The sequence below is a fragment of the Triturus cristatus genome, chromosome 3_2 (assembly GCF_964204655.1).
Source record: "Triturus cristatus chromosome 3_2, aTriCri1.1, whole genome shotgun sequence".
Taxonomy (NCBI): Eukaryota; Metazoa; Chordata; class Amphibia; order Caudata; family Salamandridae; genus Triturus; species Triturus cristatus.
In genome coordinates, this window is record NC_140584.1 from 215436839 (window position 1) to 215451017 (window position 14179).

General features: G+C 41.2%; 1 protein-coding gene across 1 annotated transcript in view; it reads left to right on the top strand.

The window, feature by feature from the left end:
- The window catches only part of THSD7B (thrombospondin type 1 domain containing 7B), a 2208177-nt gene that overhangs the window by 1274783 nt on the left and 919215 nt on the right, over positions 1-14179 (top strand). The window contains exon 12 of the mRNA XM_085647534.1: positions 7254-7386. Within this exon, the coding sequence (XP_085503660.1) occupies positions 7254-7386 (133 nt within the window). The remainder of the gene's footprint in view (positions 1-7253; positions 7387-14179) is intronic.

A 14179-nucleotide genomic window follows, 5' to 3' on the forward strand; every position in this document is an offset into this window, starting at 1 on the left:
CATACAACGCAAAGCCAGGTTTGCATTTGTAAATCTGAGCTAGTGTACACATCCCTCTTAAATGTAAATATTTGGGTTATCTTTTTTTTAACAGTATTTCCAAATTGATGGAATACGCCAATGATCTAAATGTAAACCGAAGCTATAACATGTCATTAAGAGAAAGGAAAATACAGAAGAGGCTCAACAGAATAGCTACTATTAATGCAATCTTTTTACTCATTTATATGGAGAAATTACGTGAAATGGAATCCATAAATTCAGTCTCTGTTTTTTATGTACAAAATCTTAAAGAGTAGGTCAGACATTTGGCTTTAGGTCTGTAACTGTTTAATTAGTAAAAATGACAGACTTTGTTGATGTGGTCCCTAGCCTACTGACATTTTTACAAAGTTAGTTGCTGTTCTTACCTACGAATGGGTGATCTTTGGAATCAGAATCGGTATTGTGGTTTCTGATGCTTCACGGATAACAAATCACTTTATTTAGGTATGGGGGCAGATTTACAATAACTGGCGCATCCCTGCAGATCAGCAGGGATGCTCCAGTTATTTTGGATGACGTTAGGGACCCCTTGCGCCACCATGGATGCGTCACGTTTATAATGCGGCGCACCGTGGCGCAAGGAGAGACAGATGCGTGACCCATCTGTCAACGTATAGGTGACGCAGTGCTGGAGTCTTGTTGCCAGTAAAATCTTGTAGATTTCACTGCGTCACTTTTACGGGGCTTCCTCGCGATGGAACTCCCACCCTGCATACATTATACCTGATGCAGGTATAATGTAGCGCAGGGCTTTACAACGTGATGCATCTCACTAGATGAGTCCCATTGTAAATCTGTCGCGTGATGCAACATTGTTTACGACGCCGCTGCGTCACAGAAGTGACGTAACTGTGTCGTAAAAATGTCACAAGGGGCTTGTAAATCTGCCCCAGAGTATTTGTGACATCGCCACCCTCCACTCACAAACCTTCCTTTTGCATTCCAATTAAAAGATGAGTGAATAACTATTTTTATGTTGCATTATGGAAAAAAAGCTCTGATTTTCATAATATTTTTATTTATTTTTAATCGCTTTGCTTCTTGATTTTTTCAAAAGCAACAGGCGTAGCTGACAGACTCCTACATTTCAAGACCCACCATGAAAATACATTTGATTGAGGTTCCATATGTGGACGTGTTTCCTATTTAGTAAACAGCCACAATGTACACCTAAGACATTTCCTATAAACATTTAAATATGATTCTACCAGGGCACCACACTTTTGATTTGTATTGGGACTGCTCTTGGATTGGTAAATTGGTTCCTCTATTCTCATATTCTTTTAATTCGAGTATTTAACCCATAAAGGATATGCATGTGAAATTATTCACACTTCTCTAAAGTCTAATATACTTCACTACCGGCATTTATTGGAAACTAGTTATATTAACTAATGTTGAAAATACCATGTAAATAATTCGGAGGTGGAAATATTGGATATCATAATATCTTGCATATTGCATTTATCTATAGACATTAATTCCAAATGGACAAACCATTTCTGCTTATTTTGATGTAAATTAGTTTGTGCTTCAGAAATAGCTTTTCTCTGTGATTCCCATTCTTATTTGCTGATTATTTTTAGGTGGCAAATCCAGTGCATATGAGGAATCTGAATACAATAGCGTGGGGTTCACAAGAAAATTACTTAGTGCGTTCTGGTACAAAATGCCACACAATTAAACAGAAAGGGTATTAATTAATTTTCAACCTCCTCGACTGTGTTCTCTTTTTAATATTACTGTAAATTAAAGTTCTGCAGCAGTGGGAACCTGCTGCTCAGTAGATTGCTGTTAGATATGCTCAGAATAAGAATTGTCTCATTTGATACACAAAGCTGGATGATTAGGAAACTTTATTATATTCGCAGCACAGACAACAATTATGTTTTTATAGGTTTTGACTAACTAGTTGTATTGACACAAGTAGTGTGATTCGAAACTCTTAATACAATGCATTGCGTTGTGTTATTAAAGCGCATCTGTGTATTTTTCAGATCAATAACATGTTAAATTATGGATAATATAATTTTAGATGTTTAAAAAAAACTCTTATGTAGGTATCTAAGACTAGACACTTTATCTCACAAATGTTGCTAGATATATAGCACTTTTTAGCATTCGCCATGCACTGGTATGATAAAATAAGTTACTGTTAAACGTAGTGCACTTTTTCTGAGGGTGTATACACTTGGGTTATTGGTTGAGGGTCTGTGGTAGCCCCACGCAGGCAACAACCTCAATCCTTGTCAGGGTGAATCACAAAAATCACTAAACTTGTGCTCAGCCCTCTGGTAGCTTGGCACAAAAGCAGTCACGGTTTACTTAGAGGTAATGTCTAAAGAATTTATGTAACAAACAAACAGTAATAAAGTGAAAACACAACAAAAGAAACATCGCCATCCAATTTAGAACAATGGAGTAACTTTTAGTTAATAAAATTATACCATGTGCAGTGGAATGATAACAAAATAATCAGTAGAACCGGAGATATTCAATTTGAAAGTTTTTGGGGAAAAAGTGCCCCTAAAAGCACAAAGCATCACTCGCAGTTATCTGGTCACGCCAGACTGGGGGAAAGTCACAAGTCCCAGCCAAACACATTGGAGCACAGATTGGTTGCAGGGGCTAGGTTATACCTATTGAAAAGTTAACTTTTAAGTCTGGTGCGAAGAGTTCCATTTGTGGTGAAGCAGGCCGCGAGGTGGAGGCTGAGCATAATGGACAGTCTTCGCTGTAGCGCAAAGAACAGGTCAAGAGTTGCAGAGAGTCATCACTGTAGTGCAAAAGGATAGCCAAGCACCATGCACTGTCGTTGCTGTAGCTTTGCGTTGACGGTCGTTGTGGCCTGCCGTGGCTGTAGCACGAATTACAGGTCCCGTGTTTCTGGTCATCATAGGTGCCAACTGTCGGCTTGTAGAGCAGTTCTTCCCTGAACATCGTGTTAGCCGTTGTTGTTTGTGGAAGAGTCTTTGGGCGAATAGGCCCGTTTTTGGGGAGCCTAAACTGCATTATTTTCAGCTATTTTTTAGAAGGAGTACACTCCAGTACTAGCCAAGGATTCAGACCCAGGGGAGGCACCTCTTGAGGATCAGGACTCACTCCAGCAGGAATAAGACAGGTCCAGTTGCTGGTCCAGACAGGTCTGTTGCAGATGGTCGGCTGGGCAGTTGCAGAGAGGTCTCTGAAGCTTGATGTATCTCCTTTACTCTCAAGGAGGGTCAGCTAACTGACCCTAGGAGTCACCCTGGTTAGCCTGGGATGAAGGCAAGCAGGTCTAATCTTCTCTTTCAGTCCACAAGGCAGTCCTTCAAGCAGCAAGGCAGTCCCCTGGCATCAGGGCAGTCCTTCTGTGACTTCCACAGGTCCTGGAATGTTTTGAAGAGTGGCTGTGGAGGTCCAACAATGTATACTTGGGTGCAGCTTTTGTACGTAGGAACCTCCTGTCCTACTCCCACATCTGGTTATAGAAAGTTTGTCCCCTTCCTCTGTCAAGGCTCCAAACTGCCCAGGGGGGGCAAAATACAGAGCAGGCTTGGTGTCAGATTCCTTTGTGTGGTCTGAAGATAAAGCCCCTTGAAGTGTACGTGGGCCTGGGTGCAGCTACTCCCCAGTCGTTGTGCCTGGATGGCTCAGCCTGTCCACCTAAGCCCCCTTTGTTTTACTGTCTGGAAGCAGCAATACACAAACCCCAACAGCAGAACTATTCACCCAGGACTATGACCCAGGACACTGGCAGATGGCACAAATGGTTGAGACAAATACATTCCAACTTTCTAAAAGTTGTATTTTTAGAATTGTAACCCAAAATCTGTCTTTAACATTAAAGAGCATTTTAGATCACAAGTCACAAGCATGAACAGCAATGTTAGTGAGATCAGACTTACAACAGTGGAAAATGAATTTAGGAGTTTTTATTATTGCCAGGACGGGTACCCATGTCCTGCTTTTTTAATACAGTGTGCACTGCCCTATGAGCCTTCAGGGCATACCTTAGGGGTGAGTGTTATGTATTAAAAAGGATGTTCTAGGCTAGGCAAAAGGTTAATTTTGGCAGGTTGAAATAATAGTTTAATACTGTGCTTAATTGATTCACAATGCCAAAGTGAGGGATATCAGGCTCAGAGCGAGGTAGTACCATCAGGGCTGGTCAACTTCTACTCCTGATTTGGTCATTGTGGCATGGCCTATGGGATTGCACCACATCATGTGGGTGTCCTTCAGAGCTCAGTCAAAGGTCTAGGGAGGCTACAGTTGCACTAGTGGATAGTAACCCATGTAAATGCTAGTATTGTATGCAACTCCTGCATTCAGCTGCTCTTCTCAAGAAATGCTCTAATGTTTCTATTAAGAAGAGAGACTTTAATAGCTAACATGTAGTTTGCAAATATGTTTGGAGAAAGATCCTCATTTTAGGATATATTTGCCAAAAGAGTGTTGATAGACCAACTAAATGCTGGTGTTTTCACCAACATTTCCCTTCTTCAATACCTGACTGACCAAATCTGAGGTCTTCTTCTGTCTCAAAACTATAGAACTTGTCATGAACCGGATGCCTAACTAGAAGTTTTTTACTCCAGGGAGGTTGAGAAGCCAAAGGTTTTACAAGCAGCCAGCAGGTAAGAGCAACCCAATCCAGTAGCCAACACATGAAAAGAACCTAAGCAAATGATGAATTCCATAAGGAGCCCCGGATGGAGGAAAAAAAACATCCTACATGGCATCAAATCACCAAGTAAAAGTATATATCCAAGGACAGGAGGCTAGATTCCAAGGTGCAGAAGACCTCAGGATATACAGGAGTGCCAGGAGGGGGAACTATATGGCTGAAGGACAAGGAAATCCTAAAACTGATCAGGAGTGTTGAAACACTCCAACAGGGAGCAAGATGTGTTGCGACGCAGGGAGAAACAGATCACCTGGCTTTTATACCCTAAAGACAGAAAATACCTCACTGGAAGAGAGCTTAATCATGTTGTGTTGGGAATGAACTCATAGTAATAAATTGTAGGGTGTCCATGTTGGGAAGGGCAGGATATATTCCTGAAATCATTGAAGGAGGATTCTGGGAAAAAGGAGGTAAAGCATAATGCAGATGCCAATGGCATCATTTACCAAGGCACCCCAGAGAGAATAACGAGAGTGCATTAAATTATACCTGCGGGTCAGCCATCTTCAGGCGAGTACACAGCTGTGGCCTGCAGCCCTCTGGCAGCAGCCTGGTCCATAATGCTCTTGTGAAGCCATGCATCCTTCTTCTCTGAGATCAGCTCAGCAGAGTCCACCAGGCGGGACATTGGTGCAACAGAATCTAAAAGGTTTGAACCACTAAGACATTATTATGCATATCTTTTCCAGTGCACAAAACAAACTTTAGGGCTTTAGATTTTATGATAAATGCTGACATATTTAGCTCGACCATTCGACATTATCGTATATGTGTCTGTTAGTTGAAACTTGATAGAAATTTCAAGACAACAAGTGTTACCTATTTACCTAAAGACTTCTTTGTTCTAAATGGCAGTCAGATACCAAAACCAAAACAGGACACAGTAAAAGCTACTCTGTTCTAAAGTATTGTCAGTTACCACACTCCCTTTAACCCAATGAGGAAGTCCAGGAGGTTGTAGCCTGTATCTAGGAACATGAGAATAGTATTTCTTGGCAAACACAAATGTCTAATAGTTTAACTACCAGTTATCCAACATGTAACGGCCAGAATGACCGTAGGATTGCTTAGGAATGTTGATAACTCCCCGTCTTAAAAGTTTGCACAGTCTCCTTTTTACTAATCAGATCATTTTTGAGTCTCTAGACCAAATGCATGAATCTGTAAAGTGCTTGCAGAGACTGTGATTTGTCTAATCACAGAATTTGCGACAGCTAAATGGCTTGTACAAATGTACTCAATCCATATACTGATTTGGTAACATGTTACCGATTTGCTAAATGAATTCGGAAAAACATAAGGGATAGCTGTTTGGAATGGGCGTGTTTAAGGTGTCCCTTCCAAATAGCTATTCCTTATGGTATGTATCAATGTTTTGTGGCTTAATTCCAGTCGCAAAACAATAATGCATCAGCACCTGTTCAAAGGAGGTGGTAAGCCATTCATAAACGAGGGAGGGTCCTTAATGAACACCTTCCCCTTTGAGAATGTTAAAAATATATATTTTTAATAGTAGGCAGTCGCCCAATGAACCAAAGCCTACTCTTAAAAAATGAAAGTTGAATGGTTCATTTTTATGGTCTGGCTTGACAGCGCTGATGTTGCCAGACTATTATGTGAGTATCACCAGAAAGGGGCTTTGGCTCCACACACATGTTGGGAGTATGTGCTTCCACAAAAATGTCCTTGCCCTCCACACAGCTGTGATCATTTTGCTTATTTTTCCAGCTCCCTGAGCTGAAACCTTCAGGGACACACACATGACACTGTAATGCTATTAAAGTGTCTTAGATAACTAGAACATTGATGGTGTTTTCCTCTTGCTAAAGCACAAATGGGAGTATGGCAGTTATTATTCTACATGAATGTTTGGCTCTGGCCTTAGAGTGTAACTATCACCTGACCGTTTCGTCTTAACATATATTATTTTACAGGTATTTGCTTCCATACAAATACATATCAGTTTCTATGCTATTTACTTGTAATGCATCACATTTACATACACCACCTTTAAAGCCAGACCTATTGGCATTGTCAATGCTTGTTAGTCTTTTTTTTTTTTATATGCAACCTGTTTTCCTACAAGAAAAACGGGATGCTATTAAAAAAATGCTTTACTTAAACGCAGTCATAGATGTGGTGGTCTGCTGACCCCAGCAGGCCACCATCCTGGTGATGTCTGTCATTCCTAATGGTACACAAATTACGACCTAACTCAATATCATTTATGAGGTAGGTTAATTTGTAACCCACTAGAAGTTGCTAATTTAAAAAGAATACTTTCATACATTGAGAATAGTGATTACTGAATAGCAATTCAGAAAAAAGTCCCTATTTGGAAGTCACTATTCTAAATGTTCAGACACCTGACCCAATGTGTCACAGAGCCCTAGATGCCAGGTAGTCTTGTCTTTGCCACTGTAACCTACTACAAGCAATCATATTGAAAGCCGTATGTTTGTGGAACGATTTATACAATTGCATTTCATCCACACGCCTCTTGTTACTAGTTGATAACTTTGCTCTTTCTATTTTTCAGACAATGTCACATCAGTGAAACAGTCACGATACAGGATCATTATTGAACACGCTGAGAATGGAGGTCTGGAATGCCCAGACACTTTATTTGAAGAACGAGAATGTGAAAACTTTGTATTTTGCCCAACATACAGGTACAGTAGCTAAACTGCTGGTAATTAATGCCCACATTCCTAGTTTCCCTTTACAGACTGAGAAGGTGTCAAGCTTTGGACTTATAGTAATATGTAGTTTTCAGTTAAGTTTGTTTCAGATCCACGCTAGAACATATACTTTTAACGTATTGCATCACAATGTTGTAAAAGGGGAAAATGCATTGGTGCTCAATAAAAGTCTCCTTTATTCCTTTATGTTCCTGCCACCATAATTACAACGGTCTGTGTCCAGGCAAATCGGGGGGGGGGGGGGGGGTTAGTGAAATAATAGTGATTACAAGTTTTGGGAAATAAAGTGCATGAATCAACATTACAGCGTCGACCTCATTAGGGTTTTTCCCTCTTCCTCCATTGTTGCAATGCTTTCAGCGAACTTGCGGGCATATTATCAAGAAACGGCGTTAAAAGTATCGCCGCTTTTGCTGCAGAAAACTGCAGTTAAAGCGGCGATAATGGGCTTGGTAATATGCCCTAGAGAATTCCCATAGAAGCCCATGTTCTGGTGTGAACATGGGCTTCTATTGGAATTCTCTGCGGCATATTATCAAGCCCATTATCGCCGCTTTAGCGGCAGTTTTCTGCCGCTAAAGCGGTGATAATTTTAATGCCGTGCTTGATAATATGCCCCAAAGTCTCTATGTGAAATGGCACAGTTTAAAACTATGGTTACTGTTCCCATCAGGATTACTGGGAGTCCTCATAATGATGCCTTTTGTGTGTCCCTACCCTGCTGCAGCCACATTAAGAGATTTGGTGCAAATTCATTTCCTTCTCTCTACAAAACTAGGAATTGTAAACACACATGCAAACGCATTCGTAAATACATCAATCTGTTAATATTGATAAATCTGATGTTGATGTACACAATAATATATGTACGTATAATAACAAACTTGCATCTCCTTTGTTGAATTCACCCGATATGACCTCCCTCTCAACCCGAGTCAGAGATATGTGGTTAGGCAGGCCCTACAACCTGGCCTGAAGCAACTGATTGACATATCATAGTTGGGGGAGATACGTATCCCTATAGACAAGCGTGTGTACAGGAAAGCCCAGATCTATCTTGCCGATAGGCAGTAACACCACAAATGTCTCAAGAGATTGGCCCCAATAAAACATGCTTGATCAGTGGGGCACACACTCTCGAAAACACCATAAAGTCAGATGCCACGCTAAGTTAGAAACACACAGCCAATCAGAACACAGCATGCACACTACACGTAGTGGTCACTCACTCCCAATGCTGGAATCTGGACACATACCCACTGACCCTGCATTGTGTCCACACAAGGTCGAGGGCCACCTGTACTTCTGCAACCAGATTTATGGTCTTGTGACTAGGCTCAGATTTCTGTCCCCAAAGGAATGTACAAATCGTTTTATGATGCTTTATATAATGTATAAAATGATGGCTGAAACCAATGTGCTTTGAGACAGTCTTTAGACCTCGACTCTGTTGCCTGTTCTCCCGGCCGTTGCATTTAAATAAATCAACTGTTCCTGTTTTGCCAAACTCCTCTTGTCTTTCATTTTTTCAAGGTAAATTCATATTCGAGCAGCACATCCATTAATAGAATGTTGATTAACATGTCTTTGGTTCCGCAGTACCTCGGAACTCTGCTGTGACTAGACTGTTCTGAGCGCGTTTGTCACAACTCTCTTTTGCGCATCAAGAAACATCGATCTCTGGATTGCTGCAATCAAAGTAAAACCAGCCAAATTGCAGTCTGCCAGAGTAAAACAAGTTTGAAATTGTGACATCTTAAATTACTAATTTGAAGGGTGAATTACAGGGTATGTGAAAAAGTGGGAGCAGCTGGATGACATTTTACAGTTGCAGTTGTTCTCAGTTAACTTCGTGTGGTTCCTAAACCAAATTGTTCCGACAATTTCAGGTCACCTTCAATGCTCACCGCATAGGTATTTTCTGAATGTACTAAAATCCAAATTGATCCTTTGTGAGGAGAAGAGGTCATCTTCCTCTGTTAGGTTTTAAATCCTCTGGCTCTTAGTCCTTATGACGCAGATCAGCATCCGCTTGTTCAAGTCTCTCTTTAGCATGCAGGCAGTTGTTCACATGGACTTTCAGATGTAACATCCGAATTTACAAAAGTTTTCAGGACAAGCTTACATCAGTCTTATATATGAAGATTGACAGACTGGTGTCATTCAGCAAGGTATAATTGCATCACGTGGGACCATGTATTGAACACCATCTCACATATAGCTTACCTGGACATAATATGGGGTATGAAAAGGATGCAGCTGCTACCCTGTGCTTGCCTCTGGCACTATTTTCCTACCCCTGTATAGCATCCTCTCCAGTCCTGTAGCATGTAAATGAATCACGACCACACACATAACTTGGTGTTACATGTCTTTATTCTCTAGAGTGTGACCATTAGCTGAAACATACTGCGCCATGAATTTTATTAACCACAACCAATCACTTACGTCACTAGACTATGGAGTCCATTAGGAACCACAGAGTTCCTGCGCTCTATAGTGCACAGGACACTACATCTCCCCCTTTGGTAAAAAAATATATATAAACAAAACATATATGCATCATAGTTCCTCAATGACTCGTTGATGCCCTCGAACCGCTCTTTCAGATCTTGTTGTGTGAGGCTGAAGAGAGACAAGAGAAACAACCACAGCAGGCCCTTTAGAGCTAGACATTGAGACAGTCCTGGGGCTCTCCTGGTCCTCTGACGACAGAATCTCACTCCAGATGTCTGGAACTGACAGACTCTGAGGCATGTGCTTGAAACGTGAGGAATCCCTCATAATGGGTTTTCCAGGACTGTGAGCAGTCATCATGTGTTTTTTACTAGTCACAACTTGCAATTGATTGGCATTGAATGGAGCATGAGATTTTCGTTTTCGCCCCTGCTTGACAAACGCACAATCCTCTTTTTGAAACGAGGCGTCCACATCAATGCTTGTCTGCATAAGTCTTCAGTCTTCATTCTGGACTTGTGAGATGAATCAGTGAGTCAAGCTTTCTGAGTATCAATTGTTCTTTCAGCTGTCCACTGGAGCAGCTTGGTACCCATAGCTCTCCCAAACATCAGGGTGACTGGACTTTCACCAGTTTTAGAATGGGGGTAGATCTGTAGGTACGTAGAGCAGAATGAAGAACTCATTTGAGCTCCAATCCCTCTAGCGCATTGCGCTGGACAGCCTTCTTAAGAGTTCTCATAAAACATTCAACAATGCCATCAGCCTGCAGCCATAGAGGTATGATTTTTTTGAATGCTTGAAATTCAAATGAGAAAGAAAGTCTTTTTATTCTCAATGGTGGGCTATTTTCAGATTTTAGAATGGACGGAACACCCTAGGTTGCAAATATGTTTTCTGATCTTTGATATACTCGATCTGAGTGATTGATGAAAGGTCTTCCACCAGAGAAAACCAGGAGTACTCATCTGTAATTACCATCAGGTAATGTCCATTTTCAGGATTTCCAAATAAGTCAACTGCAATTTTCTACCTGACATACTTTGGAAGATCTGACATGTTCCAAGGATGCTTTGTTGTTTTGGGAGATAAATAAACAGTCACACAAATGACAAGCTTGGTGCTCTCTTTCAACTCGCTCATCAAGATGAGGAAACTAAACATGGTCCTGGAGGGCTCACTTTGTAGTGACAATACCACAATGTCCCTGATTTTCAAGGACTTGCTGTCGTAGACTTTCAAGAATGACAATTCCCGACCCTCGCAAGATAATTCCTTCTTGCGTAATGGACAGTTCATCATTCACATTCTTGAATTTCTGATTTACACTGTTGTTATCAAGAGGACAAGCATGTGTTCTCCAGTATTGATGCATAATAGTGTCTTTGAGGATGAGCATATTCCTGTCTGCATTGGTGGCAACACTTATTTGCTCCACGGACACAGCTGCAGGAGTGCTGGATCTCACAATAAAGTTAATGTAGGCCTTAACCACTTGGGAAGGGGTACCATGAAACTGTATGGACACTCAAGAAAAGTAATCTGTAGGGTTTTGACATTTTCCCAGGCAGTGAACAACGGTGTTGTCATACTCTTGCAGTCTCAGCCCCCATCTCTCAATGTGAAGTGGCATCTTGGCCTTTGGACAGCCAAAAATAGCAAGCAGTGCTTCATGATCAGTAACAAGCGAAAATGTTTCTTATACAGAAACGCATGAAAGTGTTTGCACGCCTATACAACAGGCAGACTTTCTTTCTCAGGTTGCGAGTAAGCTTGTTCAGTCTGTGACAAACTTCGGCTAGCATCAGCTGTAATATACCTTTGTGCGTTTGCATGTCCACTATGTCGGGCAAGAATCTCACCCAAGCTGTCATCCACTAAAAATTTCTGTATTGAATTTTGGATCAAAATAAGCCAGTCCAGAAGAATTTTCAATTAAATGGTTAAACGTCTTGAAACTTTGATCACACTTCTGTGACCACTGAAATGAAACATTCAATTTCGTTAACTCTCTCAATGGGGCACTCACAGTAGCAAAGTCACGGATGTACCTGGAACAGTAGCTGGCCATACCAAGAAAAGAATGCAGCATAGTTGCATCTTGTGTAGGGGAGATAGATGACAGAGCCTGAGAAAATGTGACTAAAGAATTTTAGTTTTGTTTTGTGAATTTCACCCTTTTCAACATTCCATCTAAGAACTGCATCAGTAAGCAGGTGGCCCACTTGTGTAAGGGCTCTATCATGTTTCTTTCGTGTGTCCCCAAATACAAGTATATCATCACTGTAATTGAAAGAATGCATGACAGGCTGTATAATACAACAAATTACATATCTGAACAAATCAACATGAGTTGAAAAGGTAATAATGTACCTGCAATTTTCTTCCAATTCGAAATGATGATGTCCTTTGTTCAGATCAAGGTGCAGAAAGACTTTGGCAATGTGCAGAGCTGGGTGTCATACTCTTTCAATTGCTTGATAAATGTCATCACAAATTTTTAGGTACCACCACGATCAGTGACAGGCATTGTATTGGACCAGGAGAGCGCTCGAAGATATCATGTTTTAACGAAGTCTCAATTTCTTTTTCAAGAGCCTCTTTCAGATAAAATGCAAATTTGACAATGTCGTTGAGCAACAGGACGAGTGTCCTCATTAATGTGGAGCTGTATTTTCACTGTCTTTCTTTTTTCTTATCCATGAGATAGTGACAGAAACTAATTCACTATATCATGATGAGCTTCGATATTTTAAATCACAGAAATTATGTCAGCAGCAGTGCTGAAGCTGAGTAAACATGCACTCAATGCAGTACCCTGCCGGACATGGATTGAGGCTTGTACCTTCATCCTTTTGAGGTTCATGGTTTCATGGGATGAACCTTGACTTTGTAATGGCATTGAGGCTGCCCACATATATACTTTGATGTTCGATGGTATGAGATGGGGCACTAGCGACAGTTCATGGTACTTTTCGGCTGGCCTGATGTTTATTGATTCATCACTGTCTCTTATGAATGGTGTATAGCAACCAGTGACCTTCAGTTTGATTTTGGGACAGTGTCCATAGGAATTTCATGATTTCACTTGTTGATAGTTTTTCAACTTGTATTCTTGCTTGCATGGAGCCAAACCCACATGCGCACATCTTTCAGTAACCAGTATTGAAAACAAACACCCATCTTCTTTACTGTCGCTTGACAGTGAAGTCGAAGGACCCCTGATGAAGAATTAGATGACAATCAGCCTCTTTAAGTTTCTACTTGCCTTAAATAATGTTGACTTTTGTTTGGTGGGAGTGACTGGAAAGTTTCTGGAGCCTTCCAGCAGCCGTTTCATCTTTATGACATGAAACATTCACTTTTTCTCTTACTTTTCAAGCTGTTACAAAATGGTTCTCTCTCCTGCAGCCTTTACATGTCTGCCCAATTGTGGGCCATTTACCTTCACGTGCAAAGAAAAATCCACATCGAAAACACAGCTTCTTTTTCTTCGGAGACATCTCTTTGTGGCTTCTACCTTGTGTTTTTTCTTGCTTTTCATACTCAATGCTGATTCATTCTGGGTTCCCCCAGCCTACTCATCAGTGGCTTCTATTGACTGTACATTCTTAAGCTCTGCCTGACATGAGCAAACGCCCCAGACTGAGCATTTCTCTCAGCATTCAGCGTCTGAAGGAATTGGACAGGCAACCATCTGTGACTCTTAGATGGATGGCCTCTTCGACCTTGAATTTGTGGAACTTGCAGTGCTTGATGACCATTTCAGTCTTTCAACAAATTCATCCATCGTTTCACCATCTCTCTGTCTCCCCTGATTAAAGGTGTACTTCTCATAGTCAATGTTTGGCAGATGTTACCACAGCTGTTCCCTGATCTACTCTGCGCTCCCCCCCTGAACATGACCCAGTTTCTACAGGAAGTAGGGAATTGAACACAGATTCAGCTCAATATTTCCCTTGAGAGGGCGAAAACATTAGGAACCGGACCTGGTATTTGCAGGTCTGATTCTTGTTCCCCTTCCATAAATGTATCACAGATGTCAACCCTCTTGTATCCTTGCATCTATATCTGAACTGCCCAAAACCGGTCCCAGGATGCTTGCATCCAGTCCAGGGAGGACCCGGCTTGACAATTCCGGCTGGACTCTAACCATGAGGAGTAGGGTCAAGTCTGATTTTCATATGGCTGGGTACAAACAGGGGTGGCATAGTTATCAAAAGAAAAATGGATTTAATCTAGATCTCTTGACTGGAAGTGAATATTTGATTTATTCAGCATGCCATCCATCATGTGTTGCTGAAGC